The following is a 24,831-nucleotide window of genomic DNA, read 5'->3' as shown; positions in this document are numbered from 1 at the left end:
ATATCTAATCTTGTCCCTGAACTTATATACAAAAGTGCTCCTATCAAATTCCTATATTTTAAATTTTCATTTGATTCTTCTGCAGGTTCTACTTTCAAATTTTGCTCCATTGGAGTCTCATACAATTTTGCTTCTTCAATCTGATATTTTCTTGCTAGCGATTCAATGTACTTTTCCTGATCTAATGACATTTCCTGTTTCTTTTCATCATATTCAATATTAATACCTAAATACGTGCTTATTTTACCTAAATCTTTCATATGAAATCTTTCTTTTAGCAAGCTTTTAATTAAATCTAAATTCTTTCTATTTTTACAACAAATCAACAGATCATCCACAAATATAATTAAATAAATAATCTCATCCTTTTCTTTTAACTTATATAAACAATAATCATGTTCGCTTCTTACAAAACCTAATTTATTTAAATAGTCATCGAGACACTCATACCATGCTCGTGGACTCTCACGCAATCCATACAAAGCTTTATTCAGTAAGCACACTCTATCAGTACCATCGTCATACCCTTTAGGTTGCTTTACAAAAACTTTCGACTTTACGTTCCCGTTCAAAAACGCTGTCTCGACGTCCATTTGCTCAACTAACAAACCATTTTGACAACAATACGACAATAATACTTTTAACGTTTGAGTTTTTGCAACAGGTGAATAAATATCATCCAATACATCCATTTGTTGGAAGCCTCTAACAACAATTCTCGCTTTATATACATTTTCACTTTTCCTAGTATAAATCCATTTTAAATCTAATACTTTTTCATTCTTTGGCTTTTCAACTAATTGCCACGTTTTATTTTTCTTTAAACTATTCATTTCTTCATTCATAGCATCAATCCAAAAACTAGATTCATTACTTTCAATTGCCTCTTCAAAACTTACAGGACTATCGGCGCTACAATAATTTACATAAATACAACCGCTATATACATAGTTATCATCAAATCTACTAGGCCTTTTAATCTCTCGTTTAGACTTTCTTAAATCTGATTCATTGTCTTTATCATCAGTTTTACTTCTCCTACTAGACTCGAGAGTCGTAGTATGGGAAGGTAAATTTTTATTTTCATTGTCAAGATTCTCACTTGAGTTCTCACTCTCGAATTCCTCATTTAAACCTATGCATTTAACATCTTCCTCAATAACATCAACATGTCTTGCTACAATGACTCTATTGCCTATCAAAACTCTATACCCTGTTACATCATAACCTACCAAGGTTCCTAAATCGGCTTTCCTATCCCATTTTGAATTTCTTTTACTTTCTGGCACTCGAACAAAAACTTCACTTCCATATAGTTTCAAGTATTTTGCATCTGGCTTCTCATTAAAAAATATCTCATAAGGAGATTTGTTTCTTTCAATTGTGTTGGTTATAACTCTATTTTTCAAATAAGCTGCAGCGCAGACTACTTCAGGCCAGTATCTCTTTTCTAATTTAGCCTCGGCTAATAAACACCTTGCACTATCCATAATTGTCCTATTGTACCTTTCCGCAGTACCATTCAATTCATGTACATACGGTGGACATGGTTCTAATTCAATTCCCTTTTCTTTAAATAACCTATACATTTTTTTATTCAAATATTCGGTGCCATTATCACATCTCAATTTCTTAATTTTCTTGCCCGTTTTGTTCTCAACTAAATTGATATATTCAACAAAATTATCATATACTTCTTCTTTAGACTTAATAGGATAAACTTTCGCAATCTTACTGTAATCGTCAATAAAAGTAATAAAGTATTTTTCCCCTTTATAACCTTCAGAATGAGGCCCATTTAAATCTGTGTGAACAATTTCTAAAATTTCTCTGGCCCTTTTCCTATTATTTTCAAACGGTATATTGTGCATTTTATTCTCTATACACGTAGCACATTTAAAATAATCTGACTCTATTTCTTTGGGTAAACCTACCAATATATCATTTTTACACATAGTATTCAAATAATTAAAATTGACATGACCTAATGCTCTATGCCATTTTTCCTTCAATGTTATTTTATTGTTATCTTTTCTTACCACGTTAGACTCAATACTTTTATCTATATAACTTTTCATGTAATAGATCCTACCTTTCTTCCACGCAATTGCAATCAATTTATTATTTCTATCAAAAACTTTAGCATTATCTCCAATTGATACTACTTTATTTTTATTATCATCAGTCACTCTGCCAACACTAATCAGATTTTTATCCATTTCTTTAATAAAAAATACGTTTTTCATTTCAATGTTAATTTCTTTGTCATAGACTTTAAATTTACTATTTACACATCCTACTTTGGTTGCTTTTAAAAATCTACCATCACCTACTTTTACTTTAATCAGTTCGCTTAATGTCACTGAATCATAAAAATAACTTTCATCATTTATTATGTGTTCTGAACACCCGCTATCAAAAATCCAATCAATACTATTTACATTACCGTTCGCATTATTCGCATAATTAACCTGTACTGACGCACTAAATACCGCGCCGTTGTTGTCCGTTTGTTGACCTTGGCTGCCGTCGTTGTCTCTCGTGCCACTGTCGCGCTGCCCGTAGCCGCTGTCGCCGCGCCGGTTGAAACTCGATCGCCGCTGGCTGGCTCCGCGTCCGCCGCGTGCGCCTCCTCGCTGCTGCGAGTAGCCTCTGTTGTTGCCCCTTCCTCTTTGTGGTGCGTGACTCTCTCTGCCGCCTCCTCGCTGTGGCGCGCGATTCCCGGAATTGTTTTTCGTCGGGCAATCGTATTGTATGTGTCCTACACCACCACATATATAGCATGTCCATTTATTTTCCTCCTTTTTCTTGTCTAATGCAAAGGCACTACATTTCGAATTTCCACTATCACCATTTCTCTTCTTGAATTCTAATTCTAACTTTGATTTCACAAATTCTACCGTTTTGTCCTTTTCCGGTAATGCATCACTATATCCACTATATGCGTTAAACTTTCCGGCAGTGTTAATAGAAAATAATTTAATTTATCTTCCTTTGTTACATTTTCTCCTGCATTTTTCAATTCGTTCACAAGCCTTTCAAAATTATTATAAAAGTCTGTCGGGTTTTCACTTTGTTCCATCTTCAAATCGAGTAGCTTTCTTTTACACAATAGTTTCACTGCACTGCTTTTGACCAGATAATTTTCGTCTAATTTTTCAACCATTTTCTTGGCACTTTCTTCTGAAATAATCAATTCTAATTGCGTATTTGTCATACTGTTCACAATGTAATTTTTTGCTCTTATCTCTTTCTTTTTCCAGTCAGCATCCGTTATTGTTGCCGGTTTTTCTTCATTTTCAATAACTTCGTTACACTCCTTGAATTCCAAGAATAACTTCAATTTGTACTTCCACTTGTCATAGTGTGTGCCATCAAATACTTGTAGCGTGAATCCTTTGTTCTCTGACGCCGCCATTTCTAATGTGCCGTTTTCAATTTTCACCTTTTTGTCTTCTGTATCAAAAAATTCGTCCTCACTTCCACTGTTGGTCTTTTCTTCTTTTTTAACTGGATCTGACATGTGCTTCCTTTGTCCTTATAAACACTTCTCTTCCTGCGCTTACCTGCGCTTTAACTGTCCCTACGCCACTCGAAAGTCGACGTAGAGAACAGATAAAAAACCAAAACCACGGAGCTCTGCTACCATGTTAAGATACTCGTGGATCGAGGGGAGGTGAGGTGGAGGCAATAACTAAATGCACCGGACTAACAATAATCTTTTCTTTTAATGTAAAACACAAACTCCCGACAGTCTCTCTCTCTACCTTTACAACCGCTCTCTGCGGAGGCTGACTCTGAAGTAGCGAGCTCGCGCACGCTCGCACATGCTAACACTAATGAACGTAAGGTGGCGCTTCACGCTAGTACTATAATATAAATGTACCTTATATCCCAACATGCGTAAAGCTTGTCTAATAGTATTCTATGATTTACAGTGTCAAATGCCTTTGCCAGGTCTAGGAATGTAATAGCTATCGGTGTACTCTGATCTAGGTTTTCGTATATTGTTTTAGAGATCATGTTCAAAGCATCTTTGGTTCCAATGTTTTTCATAAATCCATATTGATTTTTACTTAATATCTTACTTTGACTTACGAAGTCTATAATAATTCTCCTGTGTATAACTTTTTCAAAGATTTTAGCAAGATTTGATATTAGTGATATCGGTTTATAGTTACCCATTTCTTTTTTTTTTACCAGCTTTGTATATTGGTATTACTTCAGCCGCCTTCAGCATATCTGGCCAAATTACCATTTCAATACATTGATTTATAATGTGGGCCAGGGGGTCTGCAATAATAGTAGCAATAGTTTTGAGTATCCTTGCACTTATTTTATCTATACCTCCGCTTTTTAGTTTCATGTTGTCTATAATTTTTATAATTTCTGATTCGTTGGTTGGTTTAATGTAGATTGTTTTTGGATTGCTTTTAGGTAATTCTCGTTTTTTATTACTTAGTGTAATTATTTTATTACTCAATGTATCCCCAAGTTTGTAATAATATTCGTTCATTTTATTTGCAATTTCTATTCTATTTGTAATTATTGTATTGTCTTCAGTTTTTAGTTGACTAATAGTAGTCTTAGTTTTATTTTTATTTTTGCCTATTTTGCTATTAATGCAGCTCCAAAGTTTTCTGGGATCATCACTATTTTTCTCGATTGTTTTCTTTTCGTGGTCAATTTTCGCTGCCTTTATAACTTTATCTAGAGTTTTAACGAATTGTTTATAATTTTCCTTTAGTTCTTCATTATTCGGATGTTGTTTTAGTTTGTTATATAATGTTTATTTCGTAATACAGGATTTTACTATCGCTTTTGTTATCCAGTCTTTCCTGGGACTTTTTTTTGGAATTATGCAGGTTTGGTTTTTTGATTTTTCTACGCAATATTGTATTTCTTTTATTATTTCGTTTATATATTTTTTTGGATCTTTTGTATTCTTAAATTTTGTCCAATTTATTTGCTTAGCGGTGTTATTAAGTTTTTTGTAATTGTAACGATAAAAGCACCTTCTAAGAATAATGGATAATGATCAGTAATAGGCGTCATAAGTGTTAGCGATTTTGTATTCAGGAAGTCAGTTTTAATAAAGATATTATCAATACACGTACCTTCATTTGTAGTCATGTTTGTTGGTCTGGTGGTGTTTGTAAATCCTGGTAGAAAACCATTTTCTAGAAGGTTGTTTAGGAACTCTACAATTATATGATTGTAATCCTGTATATTTGTTAAAATCACCAATTGTAATATGGTTTTTTTACATTTTTTTTTCTGATCTAAATAGAGTTTGAGATTCTGATTAAATTCTATACAACTTAGTCCGTGTGATCTGTATAATGATGAGAACTCTAGTTGTTTCTTATTATTAAGGGAGGAAATTGTGTTTAGCATTTTAAGCTTACCTATTACAATGGTATCATTAGTATGTTTAACATTCTCATTTACATAAACCACAACACCATCATTGGTATTGATGTCGCCGTGATTGTAATATAATTTGTAGTCTTTTGTTCTATAATACTGATAGTGTGTTAATTTCCATACCTCTGTGCATACAATAACATATGGTTTTATTTTAGACTTTTAAGAAGGATTTGTTCTGGCTTCTGATGTTTAAGTACAGAATAAGACCGATATTACTACTTCTATCCTTATTAAAAGTCTCGACATCCCTTTAAATCCGCTCTTGTTCATTTAGAAATTTTGTATTTCTTTAACCAAATTTATTTGTGCTACCATTATTGAATATCTTCAACGCTGTGTTTGCTGGATAATTCTGCTGACTGGTGCCTTGGACTTGCGTAGCTCTTTGGTGGAAATTTCCCACGTTCTTTCCTGGTGCTATTGACCTCTGGTATAGTAGCCTGTTAGTTTGTATTGTGTGTATTTGTTTAATTGTACTTGTTTCATCCCAAGCCGGTAATACAGGTGCGATTGGGTAATCAATAGAGTTGATATATTTTTGTATCATCTTTTTAAGTATAGAACACTTCAGCCTGTCTGTTGGTAGACTTCTTTTGAATTTATTATTGTTAAATATACAGTTAACACACTCAATTTTATTGTTATTGCATACACTCACATTGTGTTTATCAGAGCACTTTATACATGTAGGATCATTCCTACACTTTGATGTACTATGTCCGTATCTTCCACAGTTGTAGAAGGGGTAATGTTGATCAGATCATAGGCTTTACAGCACTGATGTCCTACAAAAACCTTATTGTTGTTTTCACGTATTGACTTGTATATATCTGGTGAGCATTCCATTAGTACTGTGCTGGTTTTGTTCCTTTTATTGGTGTACATGTGCAGTACCTTACATGAGCTGTTAATAAGTTTTTAAAGTTGCGTGTATTAATATCACTTTCAATGTCCAGTTCATCCATGTTTGTAGCGTTGTCAATACCAACAATTTTCATTTTTGGATCACCTTATTGTTCTACCTTGACTTGACAATTATTAAGTTTACTTGTTAACACGTTCTCGAGTGTTTCTAGACTTTTTAAATTCATACAGCTGACTTCTATTTCGCTTTCATTCTTTTTACGTATATACTTAGTTTGCACGTTCTTCTCTATAACCAGACACTTCGTGAGCTGTTCCATTGTGTTTGTCTGATTGGGGTCATTGGCCTTAATCATTATACTTGGGTTTCGGCTTTATGTCTCTTATAACTTCTGCATATGATTTTATGTTTGTCTGTGACTCTGTGCTTTTTTGTTATGCATTTCAATTATTTCTTTCTGAAGCTCATTTTTGTCTTGCAGTTCTGCTACTAGTTGTTTCAATAGGGTGTTTTCTGCCACAAGATTTTTCATTTCATTTTCCTCGTCCATAATTGTTGTATTATATTTTTCAGCTGTTTTATTGTGTAATTCTTTTAGTAGTTGTTCCCTGATTTCTTATGATGTTTTCATTTTTATAAGCGCAATGGTTTTCTTTGCCACATCACTTAGCATATGTTGTTCGGTATTAATGGTTAGGTCTCCTAGGACATCATCTTGGCATATAATCAAATGTTCACCAACGTACACGGGGTTTTTAGTCTTCTCGAAATCACTTTTATGATATGCGTTCTCACAAATTATACAAATCACTGTTTTCACTATTTTACTTAGATGACACTTGTAAAAACTGCGATCCGGCTTATCCGGAGGTGTTTTCACAATTGGCGCCATATTGACAGTATTATATGTTGTTATTTAAACAGAAATAACATGATTAAATTTCATTTATATACAAAGTTTTATATACCTGGCTGAAAATAATCATATGATAATCATATGAGTGCTCATATGATTATCATATGAGCAATCATATGAGTGTCGTATGATATATCGTAAATTCTCATAAAAAAAAAATTATTATTTTACCCCTACTTGATACTTATTAATTATCTTTCTTTGTACTGTTGATTTGTAAGTTGCATCGAGAATTTATATTTTCATAGATATTACATTGAAAATTATCCGGACTTGTGGAGATTTGAACCCTGAACTTCAAGATTATGAAGCAAGCGTTTTACCACCGAGTCATCGTGATATTGTCGATTACTTTAGTAGAATGAAATAGTCATTATAACTTACGCGCCCTTGTATGTTTTATTTATTATTACTCAATTACTATTAATGTGTTTTAATAAAATAAACTCATTATAATTAATTAATAATAAATAAAGCATACAAGGACGTGTTATGTATAATGACTATTTGATTCTACTAAAGTGATCGACATCAAAGATCACGATGGCTCGGTGGTAAAACGATTGTTTCATAATCTTGAGGTTCTGGGTTCAAATCTCCACAAAACCGGATTTTTTACAATCTAATATTTATGTAAAAATAAATTCTCGATGCAACTTACAAATCAGCAGTACAAAGAAAGATAATTAATAAGTATCAAGTAGGGGTAAAATAATTATTTATTTTTATAAGAATTTACGATATATCATATGACAATCATATGATTCTCATATGAGGATTCTGTCGAAAGTATCATATGATTCTCATATGAGGTTTCGGTCGAAAGTATCATATGATTATCATATGAGGTTTCGGTCGAAAGTATCATATGATTATCATATGAGGTTTCGGTCGAAAGTATCATATGATTATCATATGATTATTTTCAGCCGGGTACTGCTCCGAGCAAAACGTACGCGCGCGCAAAATACGACCACTCGCTCCGAGCGCTGCTGACAGTATGAATTTTCTTTCAGAACATTTGTCTTCTAAACTGCCAATGGTTATATTGCATATACGACATATAAGTAAGATTATAAAATTATTTACATACTGTAATGTATAATTAATGTATTGTCGGAATAAAGGATATTTCCTTCGCGTGATATAATAAAGGAACAGAGTAACACTCGAAAAGAGTACACTCGGATAGAAGAAACGAACTAAACGTTGCTTTATGAAGTAAAAGTGACAAAGCGTTGTAAGAGAAACGTGGCGTGGTATGCGAGATGTTGCTTGCTCGGAGAGCTGGCGAACAGTGAGGCGGCAGCCTGCGCGCACCGCCGAGCTGAGCGGCAGATCACGTGGTCCCTTCTACTCAACGTCCTGAATCGATGCGACCAGTCGGTAAGGGACTATGTCGGGTTTTGGCGCTTATATTTCTACACTCCCTCCCGATTGCACTCAACATCATCAAGTCTTCCTCGTGATCCGCTACTTTGCCGTCTTCTATTGCGCCTCTGCTCGTGGTCATCTTAGTGAAGTTACTCTGTAACATGAAAACTATATTAATTACCTAGTAACAATTTGGCCAATCTATTATGGCTATCAGAGGGCAAAGGCTTAGCGAAAATATCTGCTCTTTGCTCCTTTAATTCGATCCATTCTATTTTTATATATCCTAGTTGGGCGCATTCTTCGACAAAGTCCTCGCAAACTCTTGGCAAATGCCTTAGTTTATTACTTTCATCCATCTTTGTGCGAGCTACTGCTGCTTTGTTGTCGCACCACAACGTGAGCGGAAAGTACATCATGTCCGGAATTACTTTCAGTGACAAGAACATGCTGATTAATTTCCTATAGGCATCACTCGTGGCTACTTATTCGGCTTGGCACGTAGACAGAGCTACGTAGACTTGTATGTGCGTTCTCTACGCTATGGTGTCTCCGAATAGCGTGGCTACGTGGCTGCTGGTAGTGAGTAGTTCTTGCAATCCGCAAAGCTTGCGTCTGAAAAAACTTCCATTTCCTCATTCAGGCCTTTGTACGTTAGTTGCCAACTTGCAGAGTAGGCAATATACTTGAATATCCTGATAACCATTTTCCATCCGTTCTCGGTTGGATTATGCTTATGTCTGCTTAGGACATTGACTGCATAGGGCAAGTCCGGCTTTGTACCTGATACCAAATACATCAGAGAGCCAACCACTTCTCTGTATTCACGCTGGTTTACAACTTTCTCGTTCGTCAGTTCGTTCTCTCGTTGCTTCTTTTGCTTATTAAGCACTTGGTTGGTTACCATGGGAGTTGATTGGCTTTTGGCTTGTGCGTATCCAAATTTCGTTTGCATCTTGTTTATAAATTTAATTTTGTCCAGTCTTATGGTCCTTTCTTTCCTCTCCCTGGTTATGGTGATCCCTAGAAACTCTTTAGGCTCATCAAGGAACTACTTATCGAACTTTTTACTCAGTTCTTCCTGCACTTTTCTCATCTTGGGTTCGTTATTGCCTGTCAACAATATGTCATCAACATACAACAGCGTTATTATTCGGCTGTTATTTTTAGCATTCACGAACAAACATGGATCTCTATTGTTTGCCATGAAGCCTAATTGCTTAGCAAACTCTGAAAAGTGTACGTTTCAATTCTTTGGACTTGTTTTTAATTTATATAAGGATTTGTGGAGCTTCCAGACTTTTGTCTGACTCTGGTGATGATACTGCTTCTCTATAAGACTTTGGATCTCCGTTGATTGAAGTTAACAGTGCATACAGACTATATGCACTCAGACCTTCGATTTCATCCTGTGCGTCTTCTGCAGGTGCAATTTCTCTACTTTGAGTCTGCTTTCGAGTAACTGGTCTGTGTATCACCTTTGGAGGTTGCTTTGCTGCTGACTTTTGATTCTCTTTGCGTGGTCTGCCTTTCTTCTTTGGTATTGGCTCCACTTCTTCTGGTTAATTTGGATGTTTCTCCTCGAAGTCGAATAACCAAGTCTCTTTGTTCAGAGTGTCGTTAGTTATTGTCCAATTTTTTGTGTCTTCGGGCTTGTAGATATCTCCGAAGACTTTGCTTTCGATAAATTGTACATTTCGACTTTCATACACTTTACCTTTCTGGGTTCAGCAGCAAATAGCCTGTGTCGGTATATCCTATCAACACGGTTTTATACGACAGTTTGTCAAACTTAGTCTCCTGTTGTCCTTGGACCTTGGCGAATGCCACACATCTAAATCTCCTGATCTGGTTTATGTATATTTTTGATTCTGGGTTGATCACTAATAATAGTGACTTAAATCCAATCGATTTATGAGGTGTCATATTGTACAGATACACTGCGACTTACACCGCCAGATCCCAGGCATTCGCTGATAGTCTTGAATCGTACATCAGAGCTCTTGTGATTTTCTGAATTGTCTGATTGTAGCGTTCAGCGATACCGTTCAGCTGTGGAGTATATGGTCAAACTGTTCTCAATTCCACACTATATTTGTCCAACACTTCCTTGGTCTTCCCGCTGATGAATTCAATGCCTTGATCGCAATCCAAGTAACAGAATTTTTCGTCGTTTCCTCATATGTTTCGACATTTCGCTACGAAATTGTCAATACATTCAACAGCATCTGACTTATACTTAACTGGGGAGGCCATTGCGAAACGTAAGTAATTATCCATCGACACCACTATAAACCTGCAATCTGCAAGCACACACCGTTATCATTCTCTCGTAAGTCCTTAATATCAGGATACAATTCTTTCAAAACTTCTACTTTATTCAGAGACGTGTGTCCTAACCTAATGTGCCATAAATTCATGGTGTCGACTTATCTATATTATTATCGCTTTGACTCGTCGGATCTGTACTTGTCTTTTCATCGTCAAATGTTACCTTTTTCTTAATAGTCTTTTGCCGCTTTTATGAGATACCTGTGCGTTTGTGTGTATCGTTTGGCTTACATCTATTTTCAATTTCAGATCAATCATACAAAACGGATTTTCAAACTTTCCTTCGAAGAACTTTTTCTTTCATGTTTGGTTCATAGACATTTATTGTTTTACTGTCCAGATACACACATAGGCCCTGATCTGTAAAGCGTTTAAGTGATAGAAGATTTTTATTTAAATTCTCCGCGTATATTACTTTATCTAGATTTATTACTTTGACATTTGACAATTCAAACTTGACTCGACCTTGATTAGTTGATTTTATATCTTTTTTTTCTGGCGTTGGCAATCGGAAAGCTGATCGTCCAGTTGGCGACTTGTAGGGCGACTACCTGAAACGATGTAGCAACTGGCTCTCGTCCTTCCTCTGTTTTCGTTTCGGTTGTTTTTTTTGCATAAGGACTCATGCCCCTTTCTCGGTGTGGTGTAGTCAGCTGATATGTAGTCGAAGTTGTTGCAGTTGAAACATTTCATATCCTGGGATGGACAATCTGCGGTCACATGGCTCTGACTGCCACACCACTCGTGTCGCTTGTGCTGCCTGTCCTTGCTTTTGAAGCATCTCTCCAAATAACGCAGGGTTCTCTGGAATTTTTTGGTATGCGTTGTCAATCTGAAAAGTTAAGTATTTTAGTTGTTTATATAAGTAACCTCTTTACCCGTATTATGAACGGCTAAATTTTCTGCCGTGACTATCTCCGGAAAAACTTGCATTACTGCTTTGTAGAGCAGGTTTTTCTTCTCTACTTCTGTTGGCTTAGAGATTTTTTGATTGTTCTCATATTTTCTGATTAGATTTTCAAATCTTAGACAGAATTCGAACAATTATTCTTTATCTTTTTAACTTAACGTTCCATTCGTACTGATAAAAGCTCTGAAACCTGACATTGCTGAATTTCTATCTTCTGTCACCAGAAATAGAGAATGGTCACCAATCGTCGCATGTTGATCTTGTCATTTTGGCAGTAGATAATACGGTTCCTGGGTACGTACGTCACTTATCACCATAGGTTTAACTAAGTTGGTAGTGACCATAGCAGGCTTATTTGGAGTGAGAAAACTTAACATTAAGGTTAGCTTTTACTTGCGATTATGCCTTGGTCCTTTAGCTTCAAGTTGTCGAATGATCTCGTTAGCTTGTTCAGATTCTTTTTAATGATTTGAATCATCGTTCGTCTTTTCTTGGTCCTGAACTTAAAGCGTACTCCTGGACATGGACGTAAAACGTATTCGTGAACATGGACGTAAGACGTATTCGTGGACATGGACATGTACGTAAGGCGTACTCGTGGACGTGAACGTAAGGCATACTCGTGGGCATGGACGTAGTGGCTCCTGTTCTCTCTACGTCGCTACAGTGGCTTATGGGTCCTCTCAACCCTGCCACTCGTTTCTTAGCTGTAAAAAATACACGTAGGCGTTAGTCTGCGATTGAAAGGATACCCGTACAAAGATCCCGATGATTTGTGTACAAGCACCGAGCTACCTTGCAGTCAGTCGAGGAACTTTCTAAAAGAAAAACTCCCCAACCAACCTAGTCTCTTCTTGCAGAATGTGTGCCGAAGTACGGCTCCTGCCGTCCGAGACCCACTGAGGACGAGACCAGGCTTGGCAGATCTGTGTGAGGGTCTAGTTTTTATTGAGCTTGGGACACTGACTAAGTGTCTATACGTGCGCACGTACCAAGTCAATTACATGTTTTCGTGTTAGATCCGCATAGACTCCGTGTCGGACGTTACGTTGGCTACGAGCCCGTTAAACTTTTTATACGTTCATATATACATATATTATGCACAGACATGACTTTGTTACCTAGCAGGAGCCTTTTATCTTTGCTGGTAATTATCCATATATTTCCGCTATAGAGCGTGAGCCAGAGTTCCTCGTCGGGCCGTTCGTAGTGCAGTCCAAACTCATCCAGGACCTTTCTCGTATCTCTTCCCAGTCCTTGAATTGAGCTTGAATCTGTTGAAACATTTCCCAATTAATAATTACTCTTTGATTGTCTTTTCTTTGTCCTATTGTACACATTTACAGACTGAAGTCATTTTTTTTAATTAATTGCTTAATTAATTTACTGCAGAGTTTACTTACACACCAGCAGCCCCACCTACGCGATGTCTGTAAACAGAGCAGCACGCAGGCAGACTTACACTAGGCGTATAAGTTTTTCGATCACGCGTATTATATCGTATTATGAATTGATCTTTATTTAAGTAATTTAATTAATTAATTAATTGCTGAGTGCGCTTATACTTCAGCAGCCCCACCTACGCGGTGTCTGCAAACAGCGCAGCACGCAGGCAGACTTGCACTGATAGTATTAGCGCGCGTTGGCGATTTGAAATTGCCGCGTATGTGTAGAGTGATCACGTAACCTGCGCATTTGAACACGGCCCCTTTTCAGCTCTCGCTTTATCGTGTGTGTCAATGTTGCTTTCACTAACTGCACGTATACACACACATGTGTGCAGACATCATCCAATTTGTATCGTGTTCGTAAGCTGTTTGCTACTAAGTTAAAGCGGATTGACAGCAACTCCCCCTTTGTTCTTGTCCACACGTACTAAAGTATAGCACGCGTCAGATTCAAAATGGCGTTGCCGCGTTTCATGTGCGCCTTGCGTCGTGCGTTGTTCGCAGCGGCGTCTTTTCGCTCTGCTCTCTCTCTCTCCCTCCGTTCCGTATAGCTTAAGTGCGAGAGAGAGGTGAGGCGGCCATGTTGGCTCGGTTGCTTAGAACCCCCCTTTTACTGGCGCTTTGTTCCGAGAAGCTTAGCGCGCGGGAAGTGCGTTTTGTCGAGTCGGTGTTTCTTGTTTCGGCGCGTTTTGGCTTATATGAGAACGTGATTTTTCGAAATGCTTATTCGCATCGTTTTTTCTACGCAATTTTCGTGAATTCAATTTTATCGTTTTTTACTTAACACGTTTTATCGCGGGATTTTGTTTTAGACTTTATTTCGCGTTTTTTCACTACACTATTCTTTTCTTTCAAACACGTGTTTTGACTCAATTTTTAGATTTAAGTCTTAACAAGAGAAAACGTATTCTTGTTTGCATTTTGTTTCTACGTCACTTTACAAATTTGCTTTCGTGTACTTACATGTAGGTTCCGGATATTCCCATCGAAATGGCCCTGATGCCATTGCTTTGAATTGACGGTGACCTTGGTACGTTAGCTGGAGGAAGCTGGACTTTGTAGACGTTGTAGGCTGAGGCGGGACGTGTGGCTTTCTTTGTTGATCGAATAGAAGAAACGAACTAAACGTGGCCTTATGAAGTAAATGTGACAGACCGTGGTAAGAGAAACGTGGCGTGGTATGCGAGATGTTGCTTGCTCGGAGAGCTGGCGAACAGTGAGGCGGCAGCCTACGCGCGCTGCAGAGCTGAGCGGCAGCTCACGTGGTCCCTTCTACTCAACGTCATGGATCGCTGCGACCGGTCGGTAAGGGACGTATGTCGGGTGTAAGCGCTTATATTTCAACATGTATTAATGTATTAATGTATTAATTTGTATTGATAAAGTTTACTTTTTTTATAATTAAATTGTATAATTTACTTCCTTTATTTTAGATTATATTTATGTATAAACCGCATTATTGAATGCGTATTTTCATATTGGCGCGCGATATGACCATAGTCTGACAGTCATGACTGTCACAGTTCGCGTTCCGTCGGTTCCGTCGATCATCCACCACAAACTATGGCATCGACAAACTATCTCTACTGAAAAAAATCGCGCGATTCTTGCGTAAAGATCGCGTGAGGTTTTCGACCAATTTCTCGCGCAATTATCACACGGTATATAAAACTGTCACCCTACTGAGAAAATCGCGCGATTCATTTCAAACAAATTTTGGAATAAAATAAAACATGTCACCATCCAGATGATAAGCTGTAAACTTGCCACCCCGCTTACTAATTTTGCATTTTAAACACTTTTATTTTATTTAAAAATTTATTCTAGATTAATCGCGCGATTTTTGTCAGTAGGGAATTTAAATATGATCATATGATATACTCGTGACTGTCATGACCGTCATCGCGTCGATCGTCAAAAAGACACCATATAGTCTATGTGAACGACAAACTATACGACAATGTATCTGCCTGCGGGACTAGTCTGGCGATTTCTCGCCAAAATCCGGCGATTTCTCACTCTCGGTGGCGACAAGGTTTTTCAATTTGGCGATTATGCGATTTCTTGGTGATTTTTTCGCTAAAGCTGTGGCGATTTTGTCGCCAATCAGTGTTAGGACTTAGGCATGCGCCACGGCGGCGTCGACAGTGCCATACCGGCACTGCAGCGAAGCAGCGGTCAATCCCAACTTAACCTAAGGTGGTATCAACACACGTCTCTTTTGTCTCTGTCATTTCCGAAGCGCCGAAAGAACGCAGCACTGCCGACAGTGTTTTTATAGTTTTCTAATTTAACAGTTAATAGTCAAGTGTCCATAGAGATATATTATAAGTATCACAGATTTGCTTAACAAATACAGATGAAATACAAAGAACTGATGAATCAACAAATCTACGACGTAAATGTCAAATCAAATTGTTAGAAAATTTGGTAACATTAAAAAGTGTACTGCTCAAAGTATCAGATAAAATCATATATTTAAATGACAGCTTAGCAGACACAGTGATTATAAGTGAAAGTGACGAGGAACAAGGTATACGAAAACTGCTGTCGACTTCAAGTCACGACTGTATCTCAATTCAACTCGCCGCTGATTCGCGCCACGTCTTCCGTGCGATCTTACGGTCACAGCTAGTGATCCTGGCGAGAAAAATCACGTGATTTATCACAGGATCTATAACGTGATAGATCACTTGAATTCTCACGTGATAAATCACGTGATTTATCACATGACTATTTGGCGTGATATCTCACGTGATGAATCACCTTCAAAATCACGTCAGAAATCACTCATCAAATTAAAGTATTTGTTTTAATTAAAATAAATGAAATTATTTTATTTTTACTAAACAATTATGAAAAATACATTTATTGCTAATTCAAATAAATTGACTATAAAAAATGAAAAAAAAACTTTGTCCTAACCAAGGATTAAACCCTGGTTTATAACTTCAAAATCCTTTATCTTACTGCCTGAGCTATTTGTGCTACCTTTACCTAAAAATATGTTATATTTCTAACTTTGTACAGTTCATACGTATACTTTAAGATAAAAATTGAAAAGATCTAAAATTTTTTTTTAAGTTTTTTAAGTTAATATTTATAATCTAAATTTGTACTACTAAATTATTATACTATTATATATATATATGGGACGTTTCACGTCAACCGGACCATCAGTGCACCCAAAATTTGGGTTAACCTAACAAGACGTTTGAGGTCTCAAAATGATCGTCTGGTCAAGGGCTTTTGAAAAAGTTCTGGCCTTTTCAAAAATCCAATGTGGCGCATAAAATATGGAGCCTGAAACCCACGTTTTCATAGCACATTCAACAAAAACAATAGTAAAAATGTTCTAATTTGTGAAATATCCCACCAAAAAGCATGTACAACTCATGATAGGACATATTATTGACAATGCTGACGGAATTCCAAAATCAAAAATGGCGGAATCAAAATGGTGGACATTATACCTCCACCAAACCCATTTTACCGCAACAAATGATTTTTTATAGTTTAAAGTATCGATATGGGGGTTTTCAGGGCCGCTGAATCTTATTTTAACCTCGAAATTTCAAAATTCAAATGGCCAATATAAACTGGCGGATATTTGTCATAACCCACCCGCAGGCTCTCTCGCGAAAAGCACCTGCTAACGCGCAACCCGCCGAACACGCCACGCACGCTGTAGCGCTTATCACCGCGGCGCTAGTACCGCGGCGCACCGCTAGGCGGCTGCGCATTACCCACAAGTGAAGTAGCGTCGCGGAGGGCACATAAGGAGGCTGGGTCCAGCGCTGTACCTCGCCCCTCTTCCAACAGCCTAATGCTGCAAGTACACGGCTCGTGTCCAATGACAACTTGTGCAAAGACTTCAGCAAATAAAACTGTTTTGTGGCAAAGGAATTTATTGCTTTCAAGTGATTTATTTCATCCCTCTTTTTTACCTACACCCCCAACCCCTTCCCACGTTTAGCAACCCATAGAAAGGAATATTTTCTTCAAGGAATGGTTTCATCATCGGCGACTTTTTCTCCAACAGTCTTTTTCAGGATAGATGGTGAGCAAGTCCATCAGCGGCTTTATTCATAGGCGACTTTTTCTCCAACAGTCCTTTTTAGGATAGTTAATAGGTACATTAATAGATACATTGGCGACTTCTTCTTCAACATCCTTTTTAAGGCATTTGTTGAGTATGTCTTACTTTATCGGCAACTCCTTGTTCAACTGTACTAGCCGTAATTTTGTTATTTGTAACATTTTTTTTTGTTTTGGTTGTGCTTTCTCATATTCTACAACAATGTCTTCTCCTGCGAAAAAATATCGTATCGATAGATGCGTTAATCCATTTGATATTAATACAGGACACAGCAAATCTCTTAGGAAGATCTCCAAAGAATTTCAAGATGTCTATCCTGATTATCCAACATCTTCACTGATTTGTGATACATGTAGAAAATCCTTTTACAAACTACATGATTTGTCATCTCCAAACGTCAGTATGAGTGTTGATTTTGAATCAGAGACTGACTCACCTTCGGTTTCAAACACGGATGCATCTATGCAAGATGATCTTACAGATATTTTAACTGGACTTAAAAACAAATTGCAATCCCTGCCGGAGAACGATCCATTGTGTGTCAATATTCTTACTATTTTGCCCGAACACTGGGCAATACGTAAAATTATGAACCAATTTGGTGTGTCTCACAGAATGGCTCGTAAAGCAAAACAGTTAAGAGAATCAGATGGAGTTTTGGCTTCTCCTGTTGCAAAACGTGGAAAAACATTACCTGCAGAAACTACTCAGAAAGTTGAAGATTTTTACGAAAATGATCTTAAGAGCAGAATTATGCCAAATAAAAAAGATACCGTCAGTATTTATTTATATGGTGAAAAAATAAAAGTGCAGAAAAGATTATTACTTACTGATATTAAGAACCTTCATAATCAATTTAAAGAACAGTTTCCTGAACATCCGATTTGGCTTACCAAGTTTGCGGAACTGAGACCAAAATGTTGTGTCTTTGCAGGATCCTCTGGTACACACAATGTATGAGTATGTACGATACACCAAACTTCAAGGCGATTATTAACGCAGTAAATATAGAAAAAATCTCAAACAATATTCTGAAGAATTATAAAGATTGTTTGAATTTCGTTCTATGTGAGGATCCCAAACCAAGTTGTTATTTGAATGAATGCAAATTTTGTCCGGACATGCAAAAGTTTTCTAATTACGTTAAGAACATTATGGATTAGCACAATATTGATCAAGTCATCTTCAGCACGTGGCAATCAACCGATAGATACACTTTGATAAAACAATGCCTAACATCGCAAGAATTTATTGAAACTTTATGTTCTAGCCTAGAAAAGTTGATACCTCATCACTTCATCGCTAAGGAACAATCGAAGTTTATTTCTGGGAAGAAAAATAATCTTTCAGATGAAGAGGTTCTTGCTCAATTGGATTTTGCTGAGAACTATGCTTTTACAGCCCAAGATGCTGCACAGGCATTTCATTTTCATAATGATCAAAGTACGATTTTTCCTGCTGTTGTTTATTATAAATCTGAAGGCAAGCTAAAGCATTTTAGTACAGTATCTATGTCCGACTGTACTACTAATGATGCCACTGCAGTATACATAATGCAGCAACAGCTTATACCTGAAATTCGCAAGGTTTGTCCCACAGTAAAAAAGGTAATATATGCTACTGATGGTGCTAAACAGCATTTTAAAAATCGTTATCAAATGAGTAGTTTAATGAGTCATAAGAGAGATTTTGGCGTTGATGCTGAATGGCACTGTTTTGCAACAGCACACGGAAAAGGTAGTTGCGATGGAGTTGGAGCGATAGTAAAGAGAGAAGCTACAAGAGCGAGCTTACAAGCTGTAAAAAATAAAGCAATTCTGGATGCTAAAGCTCTTTATTCATGAGCTAATGGGCGATCATTCAATATAAAATTTTTCTTATACACCAAAAAAGATCACGAACAAACTCGTCAATTCCTAACAAAGAGATTTAAAAACTGTCCACCTGTCACAAACATACAAATGGGGCATGGATTTATCCCAAAAAATAATGAAACGTTGAAAGTCATGCATTACTCAAATGCCAATGAACCTAGGAACAGAGTAATTTATGATATCGGCGAAAACCATTTATCACCAGTAAAAATTCCACGAACGAGGAGCCAGAATTGATAAGAGTGCACAAAATGTCATTAAAGATTGATTCATTTGGCTGAATTATATACTTTTTTCATCCATGCAGGCATATACATATACACAGAACAATAGAAAAATGCAAAAACCGCAGACAGATAATTCTAAATCTAATAGACCGGAAAAATATAAGATTAATGTGCACAAATACTGATTCCGATAATACATTTATAACCATTTCCCTCACAAACACCCATATCGATACTTTAAATTGATCTAAAATCATTTGTAGCGGTAAAATTGGTTTAGTGGCGGTATAATGTCCGCCATTTTGGATCCACCATTTCGAATTTTGAAATGTCGAGGTTAAAATAAGATTCAGTGACCCTGAAAACCCCCATATCGATACTTTAAACTGATCAAAAATCATTTGTTGCGGTAAAATGGGTTTGGTGGAGGTCTAATATCCACCATTTTGATTCCGCCATTTTTGATTTTGGAATTCCGTCAGCATTGTCAATAATATGTCCTATCATGAGTTGTACATGCTTTTTGGTGGGATCTTTCACAAATTAGAACATTTTTACTATTGTTTTTGTTGCATGTGCTATGAAAACGTGGGTTTCAGGCTCCATATTTTATGCGCCACATTGGATTTTTGAAAAGGCCAGAACTTTTTTAGGAGAGTTGGTCAACGTTGAAAACACCCAGAGAGAGAGAGAGAGAGAGAGAGAGAGAGAGAGAGAGAGAGAGAGAGAGAGAGAAAGAGAGAGAGAGAGACAGAGAGAGATATATGTTATTATATATATATATATATACAGTATGTCTACGATCAAGCGTACAGACACTTAAATTGGTGATTTTAGCAAAATTAGCGGGGGTGCAAACAAATCTTTTTTAGTGAAAAGTTAGAGTAAACTTAGCTCTAGCTTCTGTCGTTTGCTCCGTTCGATAGGATTTATCAGTAAAAAAATTGTCAGAGGCTAAAAATAATAAGTGCAAAAAAAAGTATGGCAGGATGTTTTTTACCCTTCCATCGCATAGGCCGTGGCCAATAATGCTTAAAACCACCAAAAAACATTATCGTTAGATGTAGATTTTATTTTTTAATAATTAACGAAATAAATTTTGTAAGATGTGAATTAGTTCGCGAGAGCTAGACATGGCGACCACAGCGGAACGCGGAACAGGGCGGACCGAAGCAAGACGGTACTACACCGGTTTGTTATTGTTATGACTCAAGGTTAGTTCGTCTGCTAGAGGTGTCCCTGTCATAACGCTCGACTCCGAAATCCGAGCACAGTTTTTCGCGAAACGTCGGTAGATCGCTAAAGAAGCGATCTCGGAGCTTTCGCGAAAGAGTGCTCATTGAAATTTGATTTTTCGGAGCTCGTAAATCTGTCAGCAGCGGTGCTTTTCCTTTTCAATAAAAATCCAAGCCCAGTCTCAGAATTTAAAAAAACATAGTGCTCTGAATTTTGGAGAGGTATCGAGTTAGTTTGAGATCTTGAATGTCAGGCGTCCTTGGCCTGACTCGAACGTTCCTTTTTAAACGTCATCAACAATTCTCTGGGTTTGAGAGCAAAATCTGCCGAATAATTGAGTGTGTATGCTAAGTTTGTATTGTAAAAGAATTTTAAAGCATTATTTTCATTAGTGCTTTAAAAAAAATATTACTTGATTGTTAATTTTTAGATATAAGTTACAATTTTCAGAACCATAATCTAGTAAGCGGCCAGTTTGAACGGCAATTAGGACAATTTAAACGCGTGCTCATTGTGCAAATAAAAAGTATAATCCATACAAATTCTTTACGTGACAGATCGTGTAAGAAGTTTATTCGGGCTGCTGGTCAACTTGCCAACCTCTCCTACATCCTGCTGCGAATCCTTTTCCATCGGCGCGATCCCATACTACTCCTACTCAGTGAATTTGCTCTCTACCTTCTAATCAGCTTGTTTTTGACGAAGTGAGTTGTTTCATTTTAAATTTTCAATATTTTTTAAGTATCAAACGAATTGCAACGAGTGTTCAAAGACACCCGTTTGTGTATGATTTACTCCTTCATCTCAACCTCTTAATTAACATGCAGTCGTCAATACAGAAGATGAATACGCAAGATCCGTTACATAGCCCAGTACCGAAGTGGCCAACAAGGTTGAACTCAGCGACTTTGCAGATACCGTAACCAAAGGTTGCTGTTCAATAGTTTAACGCGAAGATGCAAACGTCTGCTCAAGCCACAGCTAGCCATCGCAACTAAATGCTGCAGAAGTTTTCTACAAGCATCATTATAGGAAACGATAATGATGTTCGAGATGATCAGTTGGCTACACCCGGACGTAAGAAAATCGGTACGGGGAGACGCAGCTCATGTTAAACTGCTATAAAAGCAAATTTCTAGTTCGTCAGCTAACACCTGCAAAGCTCTAGCAGACTTGCAATACGACAAAGACAAACGCACACTCACACTTGAGCAAAAAATTCATGCGTAATTGGCATAGCTATAACACTGTCAGTCATAAATCGATGAACTTTTCATTTAACTTGATCCTGTAAGTGATTTATAATGAAAATAAAATTTGTAATAAAGAATGAATGTTTTATAATGAATGTAGAGGTCAGCCAGGTAAGACCTATAAAATTTAAATTTAATTGTTCATCCATAAAATTATAAAATTAATTTTTTGTAGCTCCAAAACCTGCCAAAAGTAGCACTACCCGTATTTTATTAAAATCCGAGAATAGTTGTTTAGATCTTGTAAATCAGCCAGGAGCGGTGCTTTTTCTTTGTTTATAAAGATCCAAGCCCAGTTTCTAGCGAAATGTTGATAGATCGCTTGAGCAGCGCGTTCGTAGCTTTCGCGGAAAAGTGGGCATTGAAAATTGATTTTTCAGAACCTGTAAAACAGTCAGCAGCGCTGCTTTTTCTATGTTTATAAAAATCCAAGCACAGTTTCCAACGAAATGTCAGTAGATCACTCGAGCTGCGATCTCTGAGCTTTCGCGAATGAGTGCGTATTAAAAATTATTTATTTGGAGCATGTAAATCAGTCAGCAGCACTGCTTTTTCTCCGTTTATAATAATTCAAGCCCAGTTCTTAACGAAATGTCAGTAGATCACTCGAGCAGCAATCTTGGAGCTTTCGCGAAAGAGTGCACATTGAAATTTCATTTTCCATAACTTGTAAATCGGCCAGGAGCGCTGCTTTTCCTGTTCAATAAAAATCCAAGCCCAGTTTCAAGAGAAACGTCGATAGATCGCTTAAGCAGCAATCTCTGAGCTTTCGCGAATGAGTGCGTATTAAAAATTGATTATTTGGAGCTTGTAAATCAGTCAGCAGTGCTGCTTTTTCTTTGTTTATAAAAATCCAAGCACAGTTTCTAGCGAAATGTCGATAGATCACTCGAGCAGCGATCTTGGAGCTTTCGCGAATGAGTGCGTATTAAAAATTAATTATTTGGAGCTTGTAAATCAGTCAGCAGTGCTGCTTTTTCTTTGTTTATAAAAATCCAAGCACAGTTTCTAGCGATATGTCGATAGATCGCTTAAGCAGCGATCTCTGAGCTTTCGCGAACGAGTGCGTATTAAAAATTTGCTTCTAAATCAGTCAGCTGCACTGCTTTTTCTTTGTTTATAAAAATCCAAGCACAGTTTCTAGCGATATGTCGATAGATCGCTTAAGCAGCGATCTCTGAGCTTTCGCGAATGAGTGCGTATTAAAAATTTGCTTCTAAATCAGTCAGCTGCACTGCTTTTTCTTTGTTTATAAAAATCCAAGCACAGTTTCTAGCGAAATGTCGATAGATCACTCGAGCAGCGATCTTGGAGCTTTCGCGAATGAGTGCGTATTAAAAATTGATTATTTGGAGCTTGTAAAACAGTCAGCAGTGCTGCTTTTTCTTTGTTTATAAAAACGCAAGCCCAGTTTCTAGCGAAATGTCAATAGATCACTCGAGCAGCGATCTTGGAGCTTTCGCGAATGAGTGCGTATTAAAAATTAATTATTTGGAGCTTGTAAATCAGTCAGCAGTGCTGCTTTTTCTTTGTTTATAAAAACGCAAGCCCAGTTTCTAGCGAAATGTCAATAGATCACTCGAGCAGCGATCTTGGAGCTTTCGCGAATGAGTGCGTATTAAAAATTGATTATTTGGAGCATGTAAATCATTGTTTATAAAAATCCAAGCCCAGTTTCTAGCGAAATGTCGATAGATCACTCGAGCAGCGATCTTGGAGCTTTCGCGAATGAGTGCGTATTAAAAATTTGCTTGTAAATCAGTTAGCTGCACTGCTTTTTCTTTGTTTATAAAAACGCAAGCCCAGTTTCTAGCAAAATGTCGATAGATCACTCGAGCAGCGATCTTGGAGATTTCGCGAATGAGTGCGTATTAAAAATTAATTATTTAGAGCTTGTAAATCAGTCAGCAGTGCTGCTTTTTCTTTGTTTATAAAAACGCAAGCCCAGTTTCTAGCGAAATGTCAATAGATCACTCGAGCAGCGATCTTGGAGCTTTCGCGAATGAGTGCGTATTAAAAATTGATTATTTGGAGCTTGTAAATCAGTCAGCAGTGCTGCTTTTTCTTTGTTTATAAAAACGCAAGCCCAGTTTCTAGCGAAATGTCGATAGATCACTCGAGCAGCAATCTCTGAGCTTTCGCGAATGAGTGCGTATTAAAACTTAATTATTTGGAGCTTGTAAATCAGTCAGCAGTGCTGCTTTTTCTTTGTTTATAAAAACGCAAGCCCAGTTTCTAGCGAAATGTCGATAGATCACTCGAGCAGCGATCTTGGAGCTTTCGCGAATGAGTGCGTATTAAAAATTAATTATTTGGAGCTTGTAAATCAGTCAGCAGTGCTGCTTTTTCTTTGTTTATAAAAACGCAAGCCCAGTTTCTAGCGAAATGTCAATAGATCACTCGAGCAGCGATCTTGGAGCTTTCGCGAATGAGTGCGTATTAAAAATTGATTATTTGGAGCATGTAAATCATTGTTTATAAAAATCCAAGCCCAGTTTCTAGCGAAATGTCGATAGATCACTCGAGCAGCGATCTTGGAGCTTTCGCGAATGAGTGCGTATTAAAAATTTGCTTGTAAATCAGTTAGCTGCACTGCTTTTTCTTTGTTTATAAAAACGCAAGCCCAGTTTCTAGCAAAATGTCGATAGATCACTCGAGCAGCGATCTTGGAGATTTCGCGAATGAGTGCGTATTAAAAATTAATTATTTGGAGCTTGTAAATCAGTCAGCAGTGCTGCTTTTTCTTTGTTTATAAAAACGCAAGCCCAGTTTCTAGCGAAATGTCGATAGATCACTCGAGCAGCGATCTTGGAGCTTTCGCGAATGAGTGCGTATTAAAAATTGATTATTTGGAGCATGTAAATCATT

At 37.1% G+C, this 24,831-nt stretch overlaps 1 protein-coding gene and 1 long non-coding RNA gene across 2 annotated transcripts; one reads left to right on the top strand and one right to left on the bottom strand.

The window, feature by feature from the left end:
* Positions 1–9,150: 9,150 nt before the first annotated feature.
* LOC116416288 (secreted RxLR effector protein 161-like) lies at positions 9,151–9,540 on the bottom strand. Its single transcript, XM_031924008.1, has one exon. The coding sequence runs from the start codon at positions 9,538–9,540 to the stop codon at positions 9,151–9,153; it is 390 nt and encodes a 129-aa protein (XP_031779868.1).
* Positions 9,541–21,126: 11,586 nt separating this feature from the next.
* Positions 21,127–22,040, top strand: LOC116416300. The gene is made up of 2 exons (XR_004226760.1): positions 21,127–21,414; positions 21,538–22,040. It is a non-coding gene; the product is annotated as an uncharacterized LOC116416300 (long non-coding RNA).
* Positions 22,041–24,831: the final 2,791 nt, after the last annotated feature.

The sequence above is a fragment of the Nasonia vitripennis genome, assembly GCF_009193385.2.
Source record: "Nasonia vitripennis strain AsymCx chromosome 2 unlocalized genomic scaffold, Nvit_psr_1.1 chr2_random0004, whole genome shotgun sequence".
NCBI classification, from domain to species: Eukaryota; Metazoa; Arthropoda; class Insecta; order Hymenoptera; family Pteromalidae; genus Nasonia; species Nasonia vitripennis.
Note: the sequence above shows the minus strand (reverse complement) of the source record. Positions and strands in the feature narration are given on the sequence as shown.